At 45.9% G+C, this 14,773-nt stretch overlaps 2 protein-coding genes across 3 annotated transcripts in view; one reads left to right on the forward strand and one right to left on the reverse strand.

Moving 5' to 3' along the window:
• The window catches only part of LOC118103628 (fibroblast growth factor 14), a 46,843-nt gene extending 41,308 nt beyond the window's left edge, over window positions 1-5,535 (reverse strand). Inside the window, exon 1 of one of the 2 annotated variants that reach the window (XM_035150757.2) lies at window positions 5,126-5,535. In XM_035150757.2, the coding sequence (XP_035006648.1) occupies window positions 5,126-5,417 (292 nt within the window). In that variant the 5' untranslated portion in view covers window positions 5,418-5,535. Of the gene's footprint in view, window positions 1-3,403; window positions 3,773-5,125 lie in introns of those variants that run through there. The other variant, XM_035150759.2, reaches the window with a different exon arrangement.
• Window positions 5,536-9,941: 4,406 nt separating this feature from the next.
• On the forward strand, window positions 9,942-14,553 carry cdadc1 (cytidine and dCMP deaminase domain containing 1). The gene is made up of 11 exons (XM_035150739.2): window positions 9,942-10,180; window positions 10,986-11,086; window positions 11,181-11,358; window positions 11,577-11,880; window positions 11,982-12,188; window positions 12,277-12,386; window positions 12,497-12,546; window positions 12,656-12,828; window positions 12,909-13,098; window positions 13,301-13,349; window positions 13,535-14,553. Exons 1-11 carry the CDS (start codon window positions 10,081-10,083, stop codon window positions 13,633-13,635), a joined length of 1,563 nt encoding a protein of 520 aa, XP_035006630.1. The 5' UTR covers window positions 9,942-10,080; the 3' UTR covers window positions 13,636-14,553.
• The last annotated feature ends 220 nt before the right edge of the window (window positions 14,554-14,773 follow it).

Genomic DNA, 14,773 nt, shown 5'->3' on the forward strand with positions numbered 1-14,773 from the left:
CAGACATCACTAGGACTGTCACTTTTTTGTCAACTCATCACCTTTCGGAAACGTACCAGCACGCAACCCAGAAACAGAGGAAGAGACACACAAATTCACTTTGTTGCAAGCTTGGGGAAAATATAAATATTCCTCTATCCAGCAAAATGACTTCTGAGTGCAGATCTCTGCAACGTTTAAGAATCACAAACTGGAGAAAAAATTAAATACAATATATTTAAAATAACTGCGTTTGTGCGGACCTTTTACTTACAGAGACAAATCCAAGTTGGCACCAACCCGACGCCTATACTCCAGAGTTTAAATAAAATATAGAGTGCGATGCCTTAATGGCAGGAGGTGAGCAGGCATGTGTGTGCGTGGGTGCAAGTCTCTATCTGGGTCACGTCACATGGGACATGAGGCATTGAGTAACGTTGGGCCTTATTTATTTTAACAATGAATGATATCGATGCTGGTTCATCCCATTTACGACACTGGAACTCCATTCACACAGGAAGAGGCTACAGAGCAGTGGGACCTGACCTGTGTCGTGCTCTTAAAATGGGGGGAAAAGGATTCAAAATAGCCATTCACTGTACATTCATCCTGTACAGGTTGTTGTTTTTACTGTAAGTGGTGGAGTCTGAATTTTTTACTAATAAATGATCTGCTGCTTCACACAAAAAGTACTAAACTAGTTCATTATTAAGTGGCTTTTATCTTGAAGCAGCTACAGGAAATCCAATGTATTTGTTATTAGGTCGACAGTACTTTTTTAACAATGCTATAAGTCTACAAGTTGTTTTCAGATGCTTTTGTTAAGATGCAGCCATGGTAAGCTGTAAGATGAACATTGGCCATACAAATTCATATGAATATTCATGCTAATGTGATCTGACCTCTTCTCACACCATCAAACTTTAAATATCAAAACTCACATGGGGGGAGTGACTGAGCACCTTCCGGCTCGTATGGGGAGAAGCCTTGCGCCTGTGGCCTTTCCTCTGGTGCTATTCCGAGAACAAAATGAGTGTTTCTGTCTTAGTACTGCTTAAAAATATATATTTTCGTTCTTTTTATCACTTGTTTTATTATGAAGTGTAATCAACATTGCAGCATCTTTGGATCACTGGTGGGAAATTGTTTTTAATGTTATTTTCCAAAGTTTTTAACTCTTGTCATCTTTAAAATAGCAAAGAGAAAAAAGCTTGATTCTAAGTGAATCATCATAACATGCAACACACACTCAAACATCCATACACAGTAAACAAAGCTGTATCTCTGCTTTCCCTGTGGAGCTTTACTAAATAGTGCAATTCAGAGGAAAAACACCAACAAACGCTAAGTCAACAAAACTCTCCCTACAGCAGCTCCGTATTTCCCCACCAACTGAGTGTATTCTCCACACACACACACACACACACACACACACACACACACACACACACACACACACACACACACACACACACACACACACACACACACACACACACACACACACACACACACACACACACACACACACACGCGCCAAGGTAAAGTGTTCATACAGTACGATTTCTTGAATTAAAGGAGGAAGTGACAGCTAAATGTTGCTGGCGGCTATAAATCCACAAGTCTGGCTGCTGGTTTCTCTCAGAGATAGTTTACAGTATGTACCGCCAATCTTCTCTGCATTCCCACTGTGTGTGGGGGTGGGTGAGATATTCTTTCATTAATCACCTCACACACCCAAACAAAATATGCAAGCTTATGGCAAGTTTCTAAATCACTTGCATTTCATTTGTATTTCAACTATTTACAACATCAAAGTGGATTTCTGGGGGTTTCTGCACATACTAAGGGTGCGGTCAAATATCTAATTCTGCTCAGGAGGGTTCCTAACTCATTACAGTTAGAAAGTATTTCAATAGCTGCCATAATAACAGCTGTTTGAATTCTCCTTCACCACAAAAAACACTGGACCATCCTTAATGAAAGTAAAGGAGAAAATGCTGTCCCACCACTCATTGTGGCAGCCACATTAAAAGCAACACAGATCCATGTGGATATAAACAAAAATCCCTAACGACATCCTGCAGTAGCATCACAGCTGGTTTATTTCTAATTTGACTGATCAAAAGCACATTCAACTGTCATAAGTCATCAGAACTACAGTATGCAAGTGTGTCAACTTAATGACATGACTTTGAACCTGCTGCATAACTACGAGTTCGTTTTAAGTCCCGCTTTAATCCAGCGGGTCTCGCTTCAAGCAATTCATAAAAGGGGAATGTTGTGTAAAAGGGAATTAAAGCAGAAACACTGAGCCCAGAGGACGTCAAAAAGAACCACAAACTAAATTCCAGGCAGTGTTGTGTTGGCAGGCAGTGAAAAGAAGCTGTAAAAATTTAGCAGTTAACACAACAGTTAACGTCTGTGCTACAATTGGGTCCTTTCACCTGTGCCAACAAATTTTTGTTTCCATCTTTAACCTGCGAGATTAATGCTTTATCTTTGGTGCTGAGCATGTTCTGCTTCAGTGTTTTTCTCATCAATGACACAGCGTCACAGTTATGCCTTCTTCCTTGACCTGTTGATCAGGTGCAAGTAGGTTCTGAGGAAAGACCAGACAGGCTTTTCACAAATATCATTTAATTATTGAACCAAAAATCAAAGACATTAAAATGCAAGAGGAAAATGGCTGTGAGCTGTCCGTGGTGCTGAAGTTGAGCGTCTCTGTCCCAGTGCATCAGCTTTAAAGCAGAGGGACGGTGCTTTGCAACTAACAGGGAAATAAAATGATTGTTTAGGGATTCGGGGACAAAGAGTGGACACAGCATTAATGTCCTTGACCTCATCACAGCATCAGGACATCCACTGTGTTTTGTTTGCTCAATGCTTTCACTTGTCTATGGTTACTCCAGCATTCACTCCATGCAACTGCATATAGATTAAAATGTAGAGAATACATGCAAAGGACCAACTGTGTGAAGATTTTGTTCATTAGTGAGTTAAAAGTCTAAAGTTCTTAGGACTTTTTTCCACTTTGATTTTGTGTATAAACTCTTTCCACTTACACAGCATGACAACAACAACAAAACAACATTTGCTAGTTGTTTCATTTAGTGCAATGTTCCTTCAATTGAGGACTGATGAACTGCCACTGAATTCAGACACTGGAAAAACACCTGGTTTCAGGCTCTGAATAAAAATATAATATATAAATAAAGTTTGCTTATTATTATAAATATTGAAACTAGGCAGTAATTAACATGATTTACAGATGGATTAATAAAGAAATAACCCTTCCAATTATCCTTATGACTTTATATAATGTTTACCTCATGCCCTTGATGCAGACCAATCCCTTTTACCAGTTTAAATAGTTTTTAAGATGGGAATACAACTTAGTGAAGGGAGGTGAAGGGTTACTCACGCTGGGTAGGAACTCGCTGTCGTGGGTTCTCAGTCCAGAATATGTCCGAGTGTATATTAATGGAGGATAATGGAACATAATGGAGTCCATGCTCTGGGTTCGAGTCTCTACCGGAAGTCCTGGAGACACGTTCCGAGTGGTCCGCTAATTAGCTAACTAATTAGCCACCTGTCGCTAGCTTTAGCTTCTCCTCTGTCGTCTTTCTAACAACTTTACTGAACTTTATAACGAGTTCACATCCTGGCGACCATATTAAACTAACTTTACTGTGTCGAGTCGTGTCGGTGGAGACTGTGAATGTGCCGGAAAACAACCGCGTCGCTCCCGTCGTCTTCTCCCTCATCCCTCCATCAGAAAAGTCCACTTCCTGTTTAGCCACAGGTGTACGGAAGCCGCACAGGACAATAAAGCAGAAAGAGTTCAAATATGCAGAAATACTATAAAACAAACCTCCCAGTGTATCCGAGTGATAAATATTAAATATTAGACTTACATGTAATAAGTTATTTTGTATAGCCAATATATTAATCTTTTTTTCAATTAGCTGATTAATTGTTGAGCTTTATACAATGTTGAACATATAGAAATCTCAAATGTAACAGAGCTCAATGTGAAGACAATGGTCTGACAAACACTGAAAACTCCAAACACCTTTCTAAGTAGAGTGTCCAAAAAAAGTTAGGAAGTTATGTCAAACTTCTGGATGCTCTGTGAATTGACTCATCCATTAAATTACCTTATAATCCCAAGTTCAGAGATGGTTAAAGGAAGAACTTTCCTCTCTGTTCATAAAAAACACCGGCCTACATCTGACCACAACTTTTCTTTGGCTTCATGGAGCCTGTAGTTGTCCTCTAAACACTGTGTGGAGGATACAGGGGCCCACTTTCTGATGCAATGTCAATATACCAATAGTGTCAACAACATCCACTTCCTGTTGCAGTGCCAGTGTCAATGTCTGCCCTTCCCTCACCCCGGAGCGGAGGGTGGAAGAACTGATGGAAAACAAATCAAACTATTTGGTCAAAGCTTTCAGCAAATAAACGCACCTCTTGCTCCATAGAGAGAGAGAGGAGCTAAAGTGAATTTCCCTCTTCATTATATTGTGCCTGCACTCTGGTGATAAACAGCCTGCAGGGACATGGGACAGACGGGTGTCCCAGGCCTGATGTTTGACACATCTGGACACACATCCATCTGATGTTGTCTGTGCACCAGGAGGAGTTTGTGTGGTCTGCAGCCACGAGAAGAGACAGAAAAACACAGAGACTCTTCCTTCTCTTATGTTCCACACTGTACATCCATGGTGCGAGTCTAAATAAAGCCATGTGCTGTTTAATCATGCAGGTTACTGGAGCCTGAACGGGTCTGCATGCTGCATTACACTTGGTTTTCTGCAGCATCTCCACCACGCACGCACGCACGTTTATTTTTATTTCTTGCACGCACTGCCACTGTGGTCAGCGTAGGAGCAACCTGTGCTAATAAGTTATCATCCCCCACCCCCCCTGACTTTGCGCCCCCACCCCACATCATAACTCCCCTCCCTCCCCTGTAGTGCACTCACTTGCTGCACAATTGCAGAGAGACACCAGCGAGCAGGCGAACAGTGCAGTCTCAGTGGGGGGGGACACATGCACATGCACACACTCCAGCGTGCACGCCACGGCTCAGACAACCAATAAAGTATCTTTCTCTGCCCCCACACGCACACAAACTCACCAGTTGGGTTCTTGGTTTTCTTGAGGCTCCTGCCACAAAGACACTGCAGCATATGCGATCCTTTGCTGAAAATGTTGTTCCAAATAAACCGCATGGATTTGGCCGAGACGGGGGGGGAGGAGGAGGAGGTGCTGGAGGAAGAGGAGGTGGGGGACGAGAGGCGCTCCGGATGCGGCAGCCTAAGATTCACCCACCGCATGGGGGCTGGTCCGCCCCCCTGTTTGCATGCCAGCAGAGCCGGCCAGCTGTTGGGCTCAGTTCGGCGGTGCTTCGGCCCCCCGATCTGCACCATAGACCAGAAGAAGAGCAGGGAACCCGGCTCGTCGCCCGGCTTCTCGCCCGGTTCCTCCACGAGCCCCGAGACCAGCAGCCGCACGTATTCCGCGTCGACGTCGTCCCCGTGCGGCAGGAAAAGAGCGACCGCTGCGGCGCTTGTCTCGCTGGTCGCCGCCTCCGGCTGCCCCAGCGGCCGGTGCTCCTCAGCGGCGGAGGAGCGGTCAGTGCTGCTGCTGCTGCCGCCCGGCCGCCGCGGAGCGAGAACCCCGCGGGTGCTCCTCTTCAAATGGCGTCGTCTGCCGCGCGGCGCGGGGAGAGGAGCGGCGGCGGCGGACAGGCATGCGGCGGCGCTAGCGTGAAGTCGGCGGTACGCGGCGGCTGTCGGCTTCTGCACAAAAAACCATTGCATATTAGTGGGGAGCGCAGGGGGTCGGTGCGTCCGTCAGTCCGGGAGGAGGGGAGGGGGGTGCGGATACCGGCTTGTCCGTCAGCAAGTCGGTGTCATCCCCGAATCCACACAGCGGGCAAGTACTGCAGCAGAGGGGGGTCCTCTCCAAAAACACACTCAGACACACTGGTGCTCACACACAGATGCAGAGTCCTCCTCTTCCTCCTCCTCCTCCTCCTCCTCCAGCGGTGGTCCTCCGCTCCTCTGTGGTCAGTGGGAGCGCGTCAGGCAGCTGGAGCGGCAGGTGAATCACTGCAGGGAGCCTCTGAACTGTCCCGCTCACTGTTTTCTCTCTTTAGAACAAAGTCCTCATGAATATTTTATCCCCGTTTCGGCCTCCACTTCTCAATAATCCATCAGCTCCAGTGCGCCAGGATACTGCTGCTGTCTGTCCGTCTCCTCCTCCTCCTCCTCCTCCTCTTCCTCACCTTGCTGTTGAAAAGAAACTGCTGGACTATACGGCTCTGCTGCCCCTCCCACCACCACTCCAGAAACTAAAGGGATGATGATGAGAAGAAGAAGAAGAAGAAGAAAAAGAAGAAGAAGGAAGAAGATGAAGGAGATGGAGACCGGGGTCTGGCTCCTGGTTCCTCCGCGCGCTTCTCCGGTGGTTTCTTTCTACAGCCGCGCTGGAGACGACCGACGGGCCGGTGGCGCGAGAGAAGGTGCACTGACTATCTATACCCAACCAGCAACCAAGTGTGAGCACCTCCACACAACACGCGTTCCGCTCGGCACCTTCACAATAAACCACACCATGGTGAGGATTGAACTTTTGGAGCACGTGTCCTTATCTCCAGTGCAGACCTTTGTCCATATGCTACATTTTCAGATGGTTTATGAGAAGACTGTTATTTCCCATGTGTCTCAGTGGGTAATGAAGGAAAGAAACTGGCTATTGAAGATGAAACAGTTGAAATTAAAACAATAAATCATTCCACTCAGTACTAGATAGGAGCCACATGGCATTTCCTCCCATTCGTCCCCTAAAGTCTTATTAGTTATTCACAGACTGTTTGTTTAGGCTCAATAATCTGAATTCTTTCACCCAACACTTGCTTGTATTCCTAAATCAACACTGGTTTGATGACCAGGCTTTTGCCACCAGGCGTAAACTGTATTTTCTTATCATAAAAGCTTTTGATGCACGACATGAGATACCTGCACTTGCACTATTTTCTGATCACACTGTGCACATCAGCTACAACTCGAACCTCCCTTCATGTTTGAATTGACAGCTTGATTCGCATTACGCACGACCTTTATTCTGAAGGAACGGGGAGCTCCGGTTCTCCTGTGCAGCTTGACGCAGCCCCGCGGAGAGAGAGAGTGCGCGCAGTTACGTAGACATGTGGTTCCCACACCGTCAGGATCTCGAACCATAACCGGCAACAAAGGTGGGGGGTTCGGCGATAGCGTCACCGATATGGGTACGAGACAGCACTACTACTTTTCACTGCCGCCTCATTACGGTGCGTCCTGCTCTGCGTCAGAGGCGTTACCCCGAACTGCGTCTGGGAATCCTGCCTCTCCTGTCGGGGGACGGACCTGTTGCATGTCTGTAGCGCTGCGCTTTGCAATGAAGTGTTGTTTGGTGCATTGGATGAATTCACACTGAAAAGACCTCACGCGTCCTTCAAAGCTTCTCTCGACGTGTCACGCACATCACGCGCGGGTTGAGAGTGAGCTGGAAATGCTGCAGTGGTTTTTTCCGAGGAGCTGTCCAGAGTGCTGAAACCACACCACACACGAGCACGCGCGTGGGGGGAACCTCCTCAGTGCACGAGCCCAATGACACGCACGCGAGCTCCCTGGACTGTAATAACAACGTTAGATTATTATGAAATCTCAGGGAAGTAAGTTTTGGATAGAAAACAGAGGCAGGAGACAGAAAAATCACCATTTTGAGATTTGTGGCATCTCGAAAACACATGAATTCTTTAAATACGTCTGTGACTCATTTACTTTTGCAACATTAAAATGGTTAAAGATGATTTTCTCCATACTTCAAATACAACCACATTTCTTAGGTTTTCTTATTATTCCAAGGGTCAGATGGTTCTATGCGCTTGCTGAACACTGACAATGTGCCACTTACATCCATGTTTGTAATGTTGTTCCCTGTAATCAGAGCTCACCCTCAGCTTGACTGCAGTATAAATCTACAGGATAATGATCCATCACATGTCGTGAGAGAGTCACCCACACAGTCACCACAGCAGGGCGGCAGGTTTCTTTCCCTGCTCTGTTCACGACTCGCATTGTTTCCGATAAGATCAAGGCCGCAGCGTGGGACTGCTGTCAGCACACTGCACAGGGAGCACACTGCACGCACTGTGTGTGCAGAGGTGTGTGTTTGCTGTGCACAAATACAGCAGCTGGAAGAGGAAGAGGAACAGATCCACCTGTTTGCCCCGTGTGAGCTTCACAACACTGTTCAATTTAGAATAAAATGTAATATATACCATCATAGTGGGACCCAGAGCCTTCAGTCGTCAAGCTCTTGTGCTGGAAATGGATCTGAACCGAGGATGTGGCCCCTTCTACAGGTTGTTAAGGCCTATGAAGCAAATTGTAGCTTGTGAAAATGGAACATACAAATAACAAAGTCTTCTCTGACTATGAGGTTCAATTCAGGGAGGAAACACTTCACATTAGAAGGTCCAGTGAAAGTAAAACCCTTCATAAGCTGCCCTAAAGTAAATCATCATTGTGTTAAAAGCCCAGTGGAGGTGATTCATGGCTCCTTCCAGCACTTGCCTGATTGACACATTGCAAAGACTGAATGCATGTGGTGGACGTGGCTGTTGAGAAGCGGGTTAGCACTAATCCTGCTGATGTATTGATCTGTTGGCAGAAAAGCACATCAGGGGAAGAGCTGCTCCTCCAGCCACAGAACGAGCTGTGAGGCCGGTGCTGCCGGACACATGTAGAAAACAAAGAGATGATCCTGATTTGTGAGGATTCATGTTTAATCTGAGCCCATGTGATATCAAACATTCATTTACAAATGGCAGAAGAGCTGAATGGTCAGCCAGGGTTCAGGATTAACTGTGGTGTTAATCTGTAAAATCATTTAATAAACTTTTATATCACTTAAGCACAATATTTGCAAACTGATGTGATAATCGGGTTTATGCTGAGGATTAAATCATGAAAACTGAACCGACCTCTGAATCAAATACTGAAAACATCAACTGGATAATAGAGCATCTAACATGAGTCTATGTGGTAGTGCTCTACCTGCTGGCCGTTGAGGAAAACTACAAGCAATTGCTATTTGTGCACAGGCAGTTACAAGTGGTTGATTTGCTGCTGGTTTTAACACAAAGTTTAAAGCGAAACTAATTTTTTTTTTTTGGCCTCTAGTTTATCATTGATCAATAGTTAATGTAACAAAACCAGATGAAAGATCAGTTTGGGATTTTTATTACTGTTCTTTTACTGTTTTAAATATCCAGTTATGGATATGAAATGTTTTTGTGGAAATATAATGAACTAACATGTGAAACAATAACACGTTCATTCTAACTATGAACATATTTCTTGGCATTAAATCAAAGTTCAGACTTTGAGGATTCAAGATGGAGACACGGAGAAAATAGGTTAATTGACTGTATATTACTAATTTTGAAAGCACGTTGCCGCCATCTCGTGTCACAAATCGGTACTGCACCTGAATTAAATGTAACTCGTGACCCGCCCCTTTGATGACGTCAGATGGCGTTTGCGGAAGTAACCCGGAACTGTCAAGCTAACGATAGTTAGCCGACTTTAAAGCAGAACTACATTGAAATAAGAGATTGGCAATCATATAATAACTTTATTATACTTCACTTAATCATTTTAATTTAGCAGTGCTGCGGTTTTTCAAGTGTTTTGTATCATAGTGCTAGCTTACAGCAGCTAGCATAATGCTAGTTAGGTTAGAGACGGATATTTCTAAGTAGTCGTAGTAAAATAATGTGAAAAGGTGATTCTATAAAAAAAACAACGTGGATTATATTTTATAAATATTACATATTCCACTTTACACTGCTTCTGTTTTGATTTTTCTTACCTGGTAGATCAGCGATGGTCTTATTGTGAAGGCGCCGGTCGGAAGTCGTGTGAGTCCACCTGCAGGCTTCACTGTATGTGAAGCAGATTAATGGTGGAGGAACCCTATCTTTCGATCGCAGGTCGTGTTGTTATTCTCTCTGGTTCCGAGGGTTTTTATTGTCCAGGTTGAATGGAGGGGGGCGAACTGAGGACCCGAGCCGATCCGGGCCAGTCCAGGCCGGGTCAAGACACCAGGGACAGCAGCACCCAGACTGACAGCAGGGTACAAGGTGAGCCGGGTGGGAAACATAGTTCACACTGTGACAGTAATGGTGGAGATCCTGTCACAACACAGCTGATCTATGTGGGTGATATAAACTCATGGAGCTTATATGTTTATCATTGTGTCATCATCTGTTTGTGTTGATGCAGGATTCCCAGAACCATCATGGTTATGTCATCAGGGTATTTGTTTCCTCTTGAGGACATTTTCCATCTTAAAAGGACTAAAGCCGGGTCCCACTGAGGCTAAACGTCCTTCCTGAGGTCCTGGTTAAGCTCAGATGTGGGTTAAGGTTGTGGGGAGGCTGTGCACAATGAATGGAAGTCAATGCAAAGTCCCAATAAGGATAGCTGTGCAAACTTGTGTGTGTATAGCTGACAGTTTCATCCTTGTTCACAGGGACGTGTCAACTTTGGTACAAATACAAGCACTATTAGTGTTTCATGAAAGTGTTTCTGTTCAGTCGATTCCTGGTTTCGAAAGGGAGGGGAAATTGCAGATCTCACCACACTGAGCAGGTTTGTGCGGTTCCTCCTGCAGACATTTTGGAAGTAAATAACCTCGGTGCATGGTCATATCAGTGAGTCAGAGTTTAGGGTTTATTCAGAATAATGTTTTTGTTGCTGTGGCTTGTTTGTCTCTGCAGCTGTGTGACGTGGAAGCAGCTTCAGGCAGCTCTGATGCAGCCTTTCAACACTTATTGCTCCCTCACATACTTGACAGGGTTTTCTGACACAGTGTAATTACTGCTTAGCATAGACGCACCTTGGTGAGAGAGCATGGAGAAGATGACTGTTCTGTTCCTCTTCCAGGCCATGGCCCCAGGTTATCAAAGGTCAATCTCTTCACCTTACTGAGTCTGTGGATGGAGCTGTTCCCTCAGGAGCAGCATGAGGACGAGGACCACAGTCAGGTTGGTGTTCGATCAACTGAGAATAAAACATGAGTAGAATGTCCTCTTCATCACCGACACTGGATCGTACCGCTGTGAATCTGCTCTGTTCCAGACCCGGGGGATGGGCTTGGTGGTGGTGCAGGACAGCAAGGTGCTGGGACTCCACTGTTCGGGCGCCGAGCTCCACGCGGGACAGGCAGCCATCATCCAGCACGGCGCCCGCTTGGCTGACTGTCAGCTGTACTTCTCCAGGAGACCCTGTGCCACGTGCCTCAAGATGATCATCAACGGTGAGGGGAGCAGACAAACAGGAAAATCACAAACACAAAGCAGGATTTGGTTGCATCAGCTTTTCATAAATCATTTTCTTATGTGTGAAATCGTAAATTGCTATTACATTATTACAAATCACTCTTTTATTTGATATGAGCACTGAGTTGAACTTTGGAACTGAGCAATGTTCACTTACAGTTTCCAGAAATAAATACTGCCGTTGTCTCCTCTCCAGCTGGGGTCAGTCAGATCTCCTTCTGGCCCGGAGACCCTGAGGTCAGCATGCTGGGCTCCACCTCCACAAACCATCCGGACGCCCGCTCCCACAGTCCGCCGGGCTGCGTCAGGGAGGAGGCCGCGCTGGACGCCGTCGCAACGGAGAAGCTGAAGTCCAACAGCCGTCCGCACATCTGCGTGCTGCTGCAGCCGCTGGCGTCAGGCCTGGCCCAGTTCCTCGATGAGACGTCCAGAGAGTGCGACTTCATGGAGAAGGTGGCTGATGATGAACCGGGGCTGAACACAGAGGAGCTCTTCAACAGGTACCAAACATGTTGATGCAGCACTAATAACAAGGAAATATCAAAACCAAATTAACTAGCTGTGTTGCACATAATTAGGAGAAATGCTTCCTGTTTTCCAGAGAACGGACCAGACGCATGAAGGATTTCTCCAGACACTTCCTGGTCACGACGCCCCGGCAGCACCGGGACATTCTGAAGCAAATGGGTCTGGAGAACTTCTGCGTGGAGCCATACTTCTCCAACCTGAGACAGAACATGATGGAGCTGGTGGAGGTTCTGGCTGCAGTGGCTGCCGGGGTGCCGCCGCAACACCACGGATTCCACAGGTCAGAAACTCTCAGACTTGATTCTGGAGTGAACGTGTGCCATCCACAGCTTTCACTCTCTGTTGACCGGTTTGTTTCTGTGATGCAGGGAACAGTGTTCGACCCCCGAGCAGCCGCTGCCTCCTCATCATGAGGGCGTGTCCCAAGAAGTGGCTCTTCACTGCATTATCCAAGCCAGACTGCTCGCCTATAGAACAGGTACGGCTGGTTGTTTTTCTTCTAGGTAACAGATGGACGCCTGCAGGACATGTCCCTGCAGGACAGGCTTAAAGGTCACAATCATTTTTAAACGGTCATTTTCATTCCAGAGGATCCTAAAGTGGGCGTGGGCGCTGTTATCTGGGCCAGACGACTCTCGGTGAGCTCATCTTTCTTGCCTTTGCTTGAATATTTTAAATCCAAGGCAAAATAATATTAGTTCTGTTACTTCTGTTAGATTAAGTTAACATTGTTTGACAAAATATCAGCCTAGGAGTTTAGACGGAGTGGGACGTCTGTACCTCTTGGGTTGTGGGTACAACGCCTACCCAGCAGGCTCGCAGTACGCCGAGTACCCACAGATGGACAACAAACAGGAGGACCGACAAAGACGCAAATACAGATACATCGTCCACGCCGAGCAGAACGCCCTCACCTTCAGGTTCGGCCGCGTCCATACACACAGATGACGCAGTGACGTTAAATTATAGAAACTCATTCTCTGCATTCTGATGCTCTCAGGACTCGAGAAATCAAACCGGGGGAGGCCACCATGCTGTTTGTCACCAAGTGTCCGTGTGACGAGTGCGTCCCTCTGATCAGAGGAGCCGGCATCACACACATCTACACCACCGACCAGGACAGGGACAAAGACAAAGGAGACATTTCCTACCTGAGGTTCAGCAGCTTGAAGGACGTCAGCAAGTTCACAGTGAGCACTGGGAGGGAAACAAAGTCAAATCAAATTAATTTACCCTTAAACTTAACTGAGGGGACTTTCTTACAGCAGTAGAATATATATGTTAATTCATTCTGCTTTTATACTGAAAGACCCTTCAACTCAGCACTTGTTGGATGTGTAGCTGCTGCTGCATTCAAAGAAAAGTCAAACTCACTCTTCTCTGTCTCCACAGTGGCAGAGGAGTCCTTCACTTTACTCAGCGTCCTCTCCTCACATTGCCAGTAAGTTCCACGAGGTTCGCACCGCTCATGAAATAACCATCTTAATTTAAAGTGTCATTTATTTGAATATTTGCTCGACCTTAAGCAGCAACATGAATACTTTATATATTCTAAAACTAGAATTAAACTGAAGATTTTCAACTCATTTCAGAAAGAAAATGAAAGTGGTAATGTTGTGGTTGCAGACGGTTGCGTTGGGAAGCAGAGCAGGCGGACGGAGGAGGAGAGCCACAGCAGCAAGAAGCTGTGCGTCAACAGGCCGCACGACTCGCCGTCCGTCAGCTGAGCATCGCCTCCGGACACACGGACAGATGGATGGACCAACCAGAAAGCTCATGTGCCACAGATCAGAAAATTTAACGGTTCAAGTTGGGAGACGTTGTTCTAAGTCCTTTCCTAATCTGTGGCTGCACATCATCCCACATTGTTTTGCCTTGTAATGCAGGGCTGGGATGAGCTGCTGCAGTTCCATTCTGTATTTGATCCACCAGGCAGGTGGAGTTGTGTGTGAAGCTCTTCTTCCAGTGAGAGACAAGAAGAAGCTTGAAATCAGTAAAACAGAGGGAGGGATGAAAGAAAGAGGAGAAGAGTGTCAGGACTAAATGGTTGATTTTTAAATGCATGGGATGAGGGAAGGAAATATGGCGACGACAAACAAACAAATATTTTAATATAATATAAACTGACATGTAGATTTATCTTTTATTTTATATATATGTATTTAAGTGGTGAATAGTTTATTTAACTGGTGTAAGGTTTTAATGTGTCATACTGAATGTGTGTGTGTGTTGGTACGTGAGTGTGTTACACTCCTATTGAAGTGAATAAAGTTTGAAAGAGTGGAAGATGCTGTTTTTCAAACTGGGATTTTAAATCTCTGAGAAGAGTAATGACCAAACTACAGATGAGGTTGGTGTATTTGTCACAGCAGCAGTCCCTCTGGTTCAGGAAGCTGGGGATCCTGGGTAATCACCTGGACACAGAGCCCAACAGAATGAATCCCCACGTGTGGCTGCAGATGGCGCTGCTGCTCAGTCAAACTGACCTGGTGATGCTTTAAAGGGCCCATATTGTGTAAAATACATTTTCTGGGCTTTTACTATCCGTAATGACTTGAAGGGTCAGCAGAGACCCTCACAGTATGAAGACAGTCACTCCGTGGACATCTCACTCGGTCCATTCTAATAAAATATGTTACTGAAAACGTCTCGTTCCGTGCTTCCTTCGACTGTCCTGCTAAAACTCGAACAAACACGAGGACGGTGTAACTTACCGCTCAGAAGCATCCGGTTGAAACCGACTGTGAATGTGTGGCTGCTCTTCTATCGCGGTATCCAAACATAAGCACGTGTCTCCCAGCTGTGTTTACCGGAGTCAATGATCCAGAATGAGACCGGTGATTGGCCTGGTCACGTGTCACTCAA

The sequence above is a fragment of the Hippoglossus stenolepis genome, chromosome 24 (genome assembly GCF_022539355.2).
Source record: "Hippoglossus stenolepis isolate QCI-W04-F060 chromosome 24, HSTE1.2, whole genome shotgun sequence".
Lineage (NCBI taxonomy): Eukaryota > Metazoa > Chordata > Actinopteri > Pleuronectiformes > Pleuronectidae > Hippoglossus > Hippoglossus stenolepis.

Excerpts from the sequence above, each read along its gene's own strand:
- cdadc1 (XM_035150739.2), top strand. The coding sequence starts at position 10,081 with ATGGAGGGGGGCGAACTGAGGACCCGAGCCGATCCGGGCCAGTCCAGG. Across the intron at positions 12,387-12,496 it reads ACTGCTCGCCTATAGAACAG|AGGATCCTAAAGTGGGCGTG; the intron begins GTACGGCTGGTT and ends TTTTCATTCCAG. Across the intron at positions 12,547-12,655 it reads TCTGGGCCAGACGACTCTCG|CCTAGGAGTTTAGACGGAGT; the intron begins GTGAGCTCATCT and ends ACAAAATATCAG.